Raw genomic sequence first — 11,420 nt, forward strand, 5'->3', positions numbered from 1 at the left:
CTAGAAGCATATTCAGGTTGGTTCCACTTGTTTCTTCGCGATACTAGCGCCCTAAAAAAAAGCTGAGAATAAGTGCAACATTTTTGACGAAGTGCGAAAGGAACAAATATAGAAAAACAGAGAAAGCACTACCTTTTAACGACAGATGTCATTCACTTAAAGTTTCCTCTTTTCGCCGTCTAAGGTTATACCGCTAGTAGAGCTAGAAAGATGTGGAATCATTTTTTTTTCAATTTTTGTATGGAAAAGTCAAACGACTAGCAGTCCATATATAGTAGGTCAATGCCAATGAGTATTGTCAATGGGTGCGTTCATATATTAAATTCTTTTGATGTAAAATAATTAATTAACCCGGACAAAACAAAGAATTAAATTATAAAAAATGGAAAAAAGAAGAAGCAACGGTGGAGGAAAAAAAAACATCATTCATGCTTCAATATTTACTATAGATAAGAAGAGGGGCGTTCACGATCTATTGTAAAAAAATACAATTTTACATTTTTACTAGGCCTGTTGCACCAGATCGTAAATACCCCTATTGAAACTCAAGTCCAGGAGCTGAGTTGGAAAAAGTAACAAAATGAAAAAGTAACAAATGAGAAGCTACAACCATTATAAACAGAATAAAAAAGACAAACTGTTTATCATGGGCGACGCGACGGTGAGCTGCCATCTGTCAAAAAATAATTTTACTCCATTGTATTTTTATTTTTATTTTGCAATAGGGTTAGGTTATAGCAAAAGTGCAAGACCATTGTAAAATTTCAATCCATATATTTTGTTGTTGTACATACTGTTGTAAGATTTTACACTTTTGCACTTTTGCAATGATACTAGACCAGTTGCATCGGATCGTGAATACCCCTATTTTGTAACTTTTTTCTCATTTAGGAACGATGAAAGTTAACTATTGTTAAGGTATCTGGATTAATTTGTGTTGTTGTAATGTTGAAGGCACAACGCCAAAACCACAAATCTACAAAATTGAAGTTTTGAGAAAAACGTCTTCAAAGTTTTGAAAACTATGCAATCTAATGGAAACTTGTGACGTTCACATTCACACGAATCGAAGCTTCGCCACACGGCAGAAATCGACTCGTGAAAAGTCCCCATTATGCTGACTTTTCATGAGTCAATTTAAAACAATTTAAATTTAGTTTAATTCTTACTTACGCAAATCATCTATTTGGGAAACAAAGGAGGTCTCCTTAAGGCTACCTGGAAGTGTTTAGAACAAGCCTTGTAAATGTAAGTTAAAGAAGACCTTCATAAGACCTGTTTGAACCGTTTTAAAGAAGCCTTCTATTTTCAAGTGACAGAAGGCTTTCATAAGACCTGTTCCAAGAGGTTCTTGTAAGTATGCAATGTTTTCAATTAAAATAAAATTCTTCCCATTTCAGAACTACAGGAAAAGCATTGACATGGCCAAAAAAGAAGAAAAAACAAAATAGAAAAAAATTAAAAGAAAAAAAAAATCAATAAAATCTTTTTTTTTTTATTCATAAATTCAACATCTTATAACAACCTTCATAAGGCCTTATTATAACATCCAATGCAAATGATAGTTTCCTTAGCGAAGCGCTATAGTTTCCCTAAAATGTTTCATTGTTTTGTAAAAAGGCCTGCATAAGGTCGTTTTACACTGTTCGTCACAAGCTATTAGCTTGTGGATTGCCTGTGGAGGAAGGTCTTGGGGAAATTCGGTAATGTGCGCCAAAATGATTTGCATAAGACTTGTCCTTCTTCTTAAACAAGTCAAAAAATAGCTTGCATTGACCCTTATGAAAACTAAATTGTTACTTGGGATGTCCGGGACACGTCCGGGACACGTCCGGGACATGTCCGGGTCATGACCGGGACATGACCGGGACATGACCGGGACATGTCCGGGACATGTCCGAGACACGTCCGGGACATGTCCGGGACATGTCCGAGACACGTCCGGGACATGTCCGGGACATATCCGGGACACGTCCGGGACATGTCCGGGACATGTCCGGGACATGTCCGGGACATGTCCGGGACATGTCCGGGACATGTCCGGGACACGTCCGGGACATGTCCGGGACACGTCCGGGACATGTCCGGGACACGTCCGGGACATGTCCGGGACACGTCCGGGACATGTCCGGGACACGTCCGGGACATGTCCGGGACATGTCCGGTACATGTCCGGGACACGTCCGGGACATGTCCGGGACATGTCCGGGACACGTCCGGGACATGTCCGGGACATGTCCGGTACATGTCCGGTACGTGTCCGGGACATGTCCGGGACATGTCCGGGACACGTCCGGGACATGTCCGGGACACGTCCGGGACACGTCCGGGACATGTCCGGGACATGTCCGGGACACGTCCGGGACATGTCCGGGACATGTCCGGGACACGTCCGGGACATGTCCGGGACACGTCCGGGACATGTCCGGGACATGTCCGGGACATGTCCGGGACACGTCCGGGACATGTCCGGGACATGTCCGGGACACGTCCGGGACATGTCCGGGACACGTCCGGGACATGTCCGGGACATGTCCGGTACATGTCCGGGACACGTCCGGGACATGTCCGGGACATGTCCGGTACATGTCCGGTACATGTCCGGGACATGTCCGGGACATGTCCGGGACACGTCCGGGACATGTCCGGGACACGTCCGGGACACGTCCGGGACATGTCCGGGACATGTCCGGGACACGTCCGGGACATGTCCGGGACATGTCCGGGACACGTCCGGGACATGTCCGGGACACGTCCGGGACATGTCCGGGACATGTCCGGGACATGTCCCGGACGTGTCCCCGACGTGTCCCCGACGTGTCCCAAACATGTCCCGGACGTGTCCCGGACATGTCCCGGACGTGTCCCGGACATGTCCCGGACGTGTCCCCGACGTGTCCCAAACATGTCCCGGACGTGTCCCGGACATGTCCTGGACGTGTCCCGGACATGTCTTAGACGTTTCCCGGACATGTCCCGGACGAGTCCCGGACATGTCCCGGACGAGTCCCGGACATGTCCAAGACATGTCCCTGACGTGTCCCGGACATGTCCCGGACGTGCCCGGACATGTCCCGGACGTGCCCGGACATGTCCCGGACGTGTCCCGGACATGTCCCGGACACGTCCGGGACATGTCCGGGACACGTCAGGGACATGTCTTGGACATGTCCGGGACTCGTCCGGGACATGTCCGGGACTCGTCCGGGACATGTCCGGGAAACGTCTAAGACATGTCCGGGACACGTCCAGGACATGTCCGGGACACGTCCGGGACATGTTTGGGACACGTCGGGGACACGTCCGGGACATGTCCGGGACACGTCCGGGACATGTCCGGGACACGTCCGGGACATGTTTGGGACACGTCGGGGACACGTCGGGGACACGTCCGGGACACGTCCGGGACACATGTCCGGGACACGTCATAGACATGTCCGGGACACTTCAGGGACATGTCCGGGACACGTCCGGGACACGTCCGGGACATGTCCGGGACACGTCCGGGACATGTCCGGGACACATCCGGGACATATCCGGGACATGTCCGGGACATGTCCGGGCACGTCCGGGACACGTCCGGGACACGTCATGGACATGTCCGGGACACGTCCGGGACATGTCCGGGACATGTCCGAGACACGTCCGGGACATGTCCGGGACACGTCAGGGACATGTCCGGGACACGTCCGGGACATGTCCGGGACACGTCCGGGACACGTCAGGGACATGTCCGGGACACGTCCGGGACATGATAGGGACATGTCCGGGACACGTCCGGGACATGTCCGGGACACGTCCGGGACATGTTTGGGACACGTCGGGGACACGTCCGGGACACGTCCGGGACACGTCCGGGACACATGTCCGGGACACATGTCCGGGACACGTCATAGACATGTCCGGGACACGTCAGGGACATGTCCGGGACACGTCCGGGACATGTCCGGGACACGTCCGGGACATGTCCGGGACACGTCCGGGACATGTCCGGGACACGTCCGGGACATGTCCGGGACACGTCAGGGACATGTCTTGGACATGTCCGGGACTCGTCCGGGACATGTCCGGGACATGTCCGGGACACGTCAGGGACATGTCCGGGTTATGTCCGGGACATGTCCGGGACACATCCGGGACATGTCCGGGACACGTCCGGGTTATGTCTGGGACACGTCCGGGACACGTCCGGGACACGTCCGGGACACGTCCGGGTCATGTCTGGGACGCGTCCGGGACATGTCCCGGATATGTCATACATAATTTCGTTAATGAAATCCTGAACGGAAAATTTCATTTTGCTTTTCGTTTTTCAGTACGCACGTTTAGCGAAAAATTGGAGACTTTTCACTCGTTTGTCACTTACTATTTACTCTCCTGTGCATTTTTCTTCACTCCAGAAGCAGTGATGACGGTTTTTCCACTTTAAATTCATTTATTTCTTCCTTTATAAATTATTTTCTCTTGATTTTTCTTGATTTTAAATTAAGTCTGGTACGCAGCTCGAGCTAAATTTTAGCTCCCATACAAATTATCGAAAAATTTTAACAGAGCTAAAATGAGTTTCATACAAATTAACGATAATTTGTATGGGATTTTTATCTTGGCTAAAATTTTTACGTTTCGCTTCAGATACGTACTAGGCTTTAAAAAAAATCGCATGTAAATCCCTACGTTTCATGTAAATCCCTACAAATGTAAACGCATCCTAATCTCACATCCATATATCCATCTTACATCGCTGTGTTTCTGCAAAATGTCAAAAATTTCTGCACACAAAAACATAACCTCTTTCAAACGGCGCCGATTTATTTGCTTGAATTTTTGCGTCCCGCACAAGGAAAAGTTGTTATTTAAAAAATTCCACTAAAATAATATCAATTTCACAAAATTTTGCAAATAATAATTCGTAAAAAAGTACAAATCATCACTTAATAATGGAAGCCCTCGAATATAATGATATTCAGTCTGAAGTTCGTGGAGTTATGGTAAGTCTTTAAAATACCAACAAAATAAAAAAATCAAACCACATTGCTTTCCTCTTTTCTGGGAAACATCCAGACTCCTGGACGTCTCAAACTAGCCGATCAAAATATCGTCTTCAAAAACAACAAAACTGGCAAAGTCGAACAAATCAACTCCGCCGACATCGAATTAGTAAATTCACAGAAATTCGTCGGCTCTTGGGGCATTCGTGTGTTCACAAAGAATGGAACTCTCCACCGTTTTTGTGGCTTCAAAGACAGTGAACATGAAAAAGTTGGTAAATTCTTTAAGAAACAATACAATCTTGATATGTTGGAAAAAGAACTCTGCGTTCGAGGTTGGAATTGGGGCACAGCCAAATTTAATGGTTCCGTTCTCAGTTTTGACTTGGATGTCAAGACTTCCTTTGAGATTCCACTGAATCATGTGTCACAATGTAATACGGGAAAGAATGAAGTAACTTTGGAATTTCATCAAAATGATGATGCTCCAGTTGGTTTGATGGAAATGCGTTTCCATATTCCAACAAGTGAATCGGCGGAAATTGATCCCGTCGAAAGCTTCCAAACGAATGTCATGAATAAAGCTTCGGTTATTTCGGTTTCTGGCGATGCCATTTCGATATTCAGAGAAATTCATTGTCTTACTCCTCGTGGTCGATATGATATTAAGATTTTCTCGACATTCTTTCAACTTCACGGAAAGACTTTCGATTATAAGATTCCAATGTCGACTGTCTTGAGATTGTTCCTGTTGCCGCATAAGGATAATCGACAGATGTTCTTTGTACTGTCATTGGATCCTCCGATAAAGCAGGGACAGACAAGATATCACTTTTTGGTTTTGTTGTTTGGTCCCGAAGAGGATATATCACTTGAGTTGCCATTTACTGAAGAAGAGTTGAAGGAAAAGTATGATAATAAAATAACTAAGGAACTCTCCGGGCCAGTTTATGAAGTGATGGGAAAGATTATGAAAGTTCTGATCAATAGGAAAATTACAGGACCAGGAAACTTTATGGGGTAAGTTTGATGAATATGTTTTTACAACTTGTGCAACTAATTGACTCATTCATTATAATTTCAAACAATAAACGTTTTTGGCAATTTATTAATCTGAAAAGAAAATCAGTTGGTTATTGTAATACCTTAATAGTACATGTTAAATAGTACACAAAATCAACAAATAAAAAGAGAAAATGTTAAACTTGACAAAAAGTTTGCTTTTTGGATAAGAACCAAGGAGAAAAAAGTTTAGACAAAAAAGTTGGGTGGAAGGGTGTTTTATCGAAGAAACAGTAAAATCGTTAATAAATTGGTCTTATAAACCAATGATTCATTTTATTTTTGGTTTCGATGACAAATTGAACGTTTATACTTAATTTCTTAGACGTTTTACACCAAGCATGTCAAACTTAAATTTAATTAGGAAGCGAATATTCTGATTTAATCCACCAAACGAAAGTTTTTAGGTTTTTGTTTTTAAAAATCCTTACACCAGCATGTTTTTTTTGTTTAAATTGGATGCAGAGTTTATAATTCATAATACCTAGATGTAGCAAGACATTTATCTTAGTTAAAATTAAAACTGCAAGGAAAATTTATTATATAACGATTATGAGACCAAGTTATGGCAGATAAATTTGCATCGTGCGTCGGTCCGCAAAAAAAAATCTAAACTAACTGAATATGAAAAAAGTTTGCAGAATTATGTCTTTGAAAGACAAGTTCTCTTGATTTTCTTCGATTTTTATACATGAACACAGAATTAATTAAAATTCGTTGAAGTTGGTTTTTTGTACACTTGAAAACTGCCATAAAAATCGATTGCGAATTTCACAATAGGTACCTTCCGATGCAAGCAGCTATTTCAGTCATTAAGAGGAATGAGTTACCTATAAGATCCAGACTAACTTACCTTAATCTGAAAAAAAAAAAAAAATTGTAGATGGAAAACATCAATGTAATCATTCTTCCTGTTTTTGTCTTATACCTAAATTAATTTTTTAAAAATTATAGTTTTACTTTTTTCTGCGGCCCACTTCAAACGAAAGTGTTAAGTTATAAAACCTTAATAAGGACACAACCAAAATTTGAAGTCTTGTATTTGACAATCATCTAAAAAAATTACAGGCCATACAACACCTCCTTCCATACAAAAACAGTTGAATCAGTTGAATATGTTTTGCACAGCACTGTATACTATTGATTTTATCGGACTTATCGTGGATTTTCCTTATTTAAAAAAAAAAAACACCTTTTCACCTAAAATATTTGTATAGACTGATTAGATACTTAGTTTCTGTTATAAATGAAACATTTGTAACAATTTTGATTGGTATAAATAATAATAATAAACTAATTCCGAATTTCATCATTTCTTAAAAAAATACCCTTTCACTTAAAATAATTTTGTAGAATCAGTAGATTCTAAGATCTTTTAACAAACAAAACTTTACCACCAAGTTTAAAAAATTAACAAAATTTATGTCAGCTGTTATGATACCTTTCTCATCAAAAAAACACTTTCAACAAAAATATTTTTACGAATTGTATGAATCCATTGTCTTTGCTGTATCATCCCGAATTTTATTTGTATTTTATTTTGTTTATATTTTACCTGTTGAAGTCAAAAAACAAGCATTCTTGTTTTAAATCGGCAATAACATTTCTTACATAAATCGTATTGACTTTATTTTTATGTCATTAGATTCAGCATCAAAATACCTGAAAAACATGTGTCATATGATGATATTCCACAAACAATTTTGTTCACTATATTGTTGACCTTCACCCTTCAAAAAAATACCCTTCCACTCAACTTTTTTATTCTCAGTTCTTATCCCAAAAGTAAACTTTTTGCCAAATTTCATGAGTGTAAGAATTTTTATTTTTTAAAAGCTTATTTTACCTGTACTACAGTAATTATTTATTTATTTTATTTTTGGTTTCGATGACAAATTGAACTTTTATACTTAATTTCTTGATGTTTTACACGATTCATTGGCTTTTTGAGGCCAGTTACAAATTTTACTGTTTCTTCGAAAAAAAAAACTTTATCACCAAGTTTAAAAAATTAACAACATTTTTTGCCAAGTGTAACAATTTTTTTACATGTGCCAAATTTTTTAGTCTTACTTTTTCCTAATAGAAAATAATTCACCTACATGAATAATTGTAACTGTTAACCAAACATCTTTGGTTTCAATAAACATTAATGTTGAAGACGTGATACAAAAGATTAATAAACTGATTTCTCATCGGGTCCTCATGGTTTGCCGGCGATTCTATTAAAAAAATGTGTAACCAATTTAGCCTTACCAAATGCCATTCTGTTTCAAAAATCCCTATCTCAAATACTTTTCCATAAATGTTTAGTGATTCATTCACCATCCCTATTCACAAAAGAGGGTGCAAAGGTGATATTGCTAACTGTAGACCAATTGCCAAATTATTGTGCATCCCAAAACTTTTTGAAAGTATGTATTATCTTCAAAACTTTATACTTTCATTTGTAATCCTTGTTATCAGCCAGACATTATGGCTTTCTGAAAGGCAAATTAACGACCACTAATTTAACCGAATTTGTATCGTACTCTTTGAAATATTTAGAAAATAAAAACGATGTAGATGTTATTGCTATGGAATTTAGCAAGGCTTTTGATAGAATATCACGTTACGATATCGTTTTATACCACGTTTGTGAGGCCGTTTTCTTGATTATGCTAGCCAAGTCTGGTCTCCTTATAACCGAATCCACGTTTTGCCTAATTAGGAGATTCCGTAGGTTGACAATTTCAACTTTCCCACGTATCAATCCCTAGAAAAAAGTCGCGAGGTTGCCGATATTTTGTTCGTACCCCACATTTATTTGGTATGATTAAACGTCTACCCTCCTTGATCAAATTAACTTAAACGTAAGCTCCCACTCTCTCAGAACGATACGGTAATTTCATCAAGTTTTTCATAGAACTGATTATGGCTGAAGTGAAGCAAATGCGAGAATGTTAAGAAATGTTAATAAAAGTTGTAACATTTTTGCATGCACCTATTGTGAGATCACACAAAAACTGGACTTTTCTTTTTAGTAACTTTTTCTAACAAGTTCTTAACCACGCTTTTCATTTTTTTTTTTTTATTCAAGACATTCCGGAACTCCAGCTGTTGGATGTTCCTTCAAAGCTGCCGCTGGATATTTATATCCCTTAGAACGTGGCTTCATCTATGTCCACAAACCACCGCTGCATATTCGATTCGAGGAGATTGCCACGGTTAACTTTGCTCGTAGCGGTGGATCGACTCGAAGTTTTGATTTCGAAATCGAACTCAAATCTGGAACCGTCCACACATTCAGCAGCATCGAAAAGGAAGAATATTCCAAGTTGTTCGACTTTATTCAAAAGAAGAAACTCCATGTCAAGAACACCGGAAAGAACGACAAAGGAGCGTACAAGGATGACTTTGGTGATTCGGACAATGAAAACGAACCAGATGCTTATTTGGCACGTGTCCAAGCTGAGGCACGCGAAAAGGATTCAGATTTAGACGATGAAGAAGGTTCTGAAGAAGAATCAACCGATGAAGACTTCAAACCCAATGAGAATGAATCCGATGTTGCTGAGGAGTATGACAGTAACGCACAGAGTGACTCATCAGATGATAGCGATGCTAGTGGAGGTGCTGGTGGTGGAGATGCTGATAGTGCTGAACGCAAAGAGAAGAAGAAGGAAAAGAAAGAAAAGAAAGAGAAGAAGGAAAAGGAGAGGAAAGAACGCAAAGAAAAAGTAGTAAAGAAGACAAAAAAGAAGGATAAGGATTCTAATAAGCCCAAGAGAGCCACAACAGCCTTTATGAGTTGGTTGAATGAAACTCGAGAAGAAATCAAAAAGGATAATCCTGGCATTAAGGTGACTGAGATAGCAAAGAAGGGAGGAGAGATGTGGCGTGATTTGAAAGACAAATCCAAATGGGAAGAAATAGCCAACAAGGATAAACAGAGATATGCTGATGAAATGAAAGAGTACAATGCTAGCGGTGGTAGTGCTAAGGCTGCCGGAAGCGATGATGAAGGAAGCAAAAAGACTGCAGTAAAACGAAAGAAGGAATCGCCAACTAAAAGATCTGCTAATACATCTGGAGGATCGTTTAAGAGCAAAGAATATATCTCGGATGATTCGTCTTCAGATGATTCGGACAAAGCTTCGAAGAAGAAGTCCAAGGGTGATGATAAGAAAAAATCAGAGTCTGAAGGAGATGATGAGGAAATTGATTCATCTGGCGACTCGGAGGGTGAAAAATCCAAGAAGAAAACGGTTAGTTCAAATGATTTTACTCACTAGTTTTTTTAAGTCTAATTTATTGAAAAATAGGATTCTAAAACCAAGACAAAAGAAGTTTCCAAAAAGTCATCAACAAAGGAATCTTCGAAAAAGAAGAATGAATCCGATGAAGAAATGGAATCAGATGGTGAAGAAGAAAAAGACAAATCTTCGGTAAGATTATATTTTTGTTTAATTACTAAAGTACATTTAAACTAATGGAAAGTTCCATATTTAAGTCTTCTAAAGGAAAGTCAAAAGACACATCCAAGAAAAAGAACGATTCAGAAGACGACGAAGAAGAGGAGGAAATTGAGGATTCACATGAAGATTCTGAAGAAGAATCCAAAAAGAAAAAGGTTAGTAGTTAAGAGATTTATCTCGAAAAGTTCTAATTTTGTTTATTATTTTATTTTAGCCGGAGAAAGTCAAGCCCAAGAGTAAACCAGGACCAGCATCAAAACAAAAGAATAAAGAGGAATCAGAAGATGAGGAGGATGAAGAAGAAGAGGACGAAGAACCGAGTGATGTGGATGTCAGCGATTAAACATACAAATGAAACAAACAAACAAATATTATTTAATTGTTTATATTTAGTTATTATTCCATTACCGTTAGTTTTATGTTCTTGTAACAGATCGATAATTTTTGTTCTCTTTGTAATACAATACATTTCTATTAAGATTCATCGTTAAAAATATGGTTTTGTTTCATGACAAAAAAAATTTGTTTTACTTTTATGAAATATGCTATGTGGCCATGGAAGGTTTGAGAAAAATAAAACAAATCAAATTCTTTTTTATTTGTATGTTTTAATTTTAAAAAAATTTAAGAATTCATAGGTATGCTTTTTTTCTTGAAAACTGTCTTAAGTTGACTTGAATTTTGGATAGCTACATACATTTACATCCTTTTTCCACAAAAAATTCACAAATGACAAAAAGTGTTACTTTTCCGAGTGGATTCGTGTAAATATGGAACTCACAATAATACTGTTTTTGTAAATTCATAAACTTAAAATAATTTGAGGCATCACAGCTTTTTTGCGATGCCGATTAACTTTCCAGCTGATTTGGAAGTGATAATTTTGCAATAACGCATAAATTATCACGCTCAA

The 11,420-nt window shown here is 39.9% G+C and overlaps 1 protein-coding gene across 1 annotated transcript; it reads left to right on the plus strand.

Annotated features, from left to right (window-relative positions):
- Nucleotides 1-4,773: 4,773 nt before the first annotated feature.
- On the plus strand, nucleotides 4,774-11,105 carry LOC129918284 (FACT complex subunit Ssrp1). The gene is made up of 6 exons (XM_055998740.1): nucleotides 4,774-4,988; nucleotides 5,062-6,008; nucleotides 9,130-10,297; nucleotides 10,355-10,477; nucleotides 10,543-10,662; nucleotides 10,722-11,105. Exons 1-6 carry the CDS (start codon nucleotides 4,938-4,940, stop codon nucleotides 10,848-10,850), a joined length of 2,538 nt encoding a protein of 845 aa, XP_055854715.1. The 5' UTR covers nucleotides 4,774-4,937; the 3' UTR covers nucleotides 10,851-11,105.
- The last annotated feature ends 315 nt before the right edge of the window (nucleotides 11,106-11,420 follow it).

The sequence above is a fragment of the Episyrphus balteatus genome, chromosome 4, assembly GCF_945859705.1.
Source record: "Episyrphus balteatus chromosome 4, idEpiBalt1.1, whole genome shotgun sequence".
Taxonomy (NCBI): Eukaryota; Metazoa; Arthropoda; class Insecta; order Diptera; family Syrphidae; genus Episyrphus; species Episyrphus balteatus.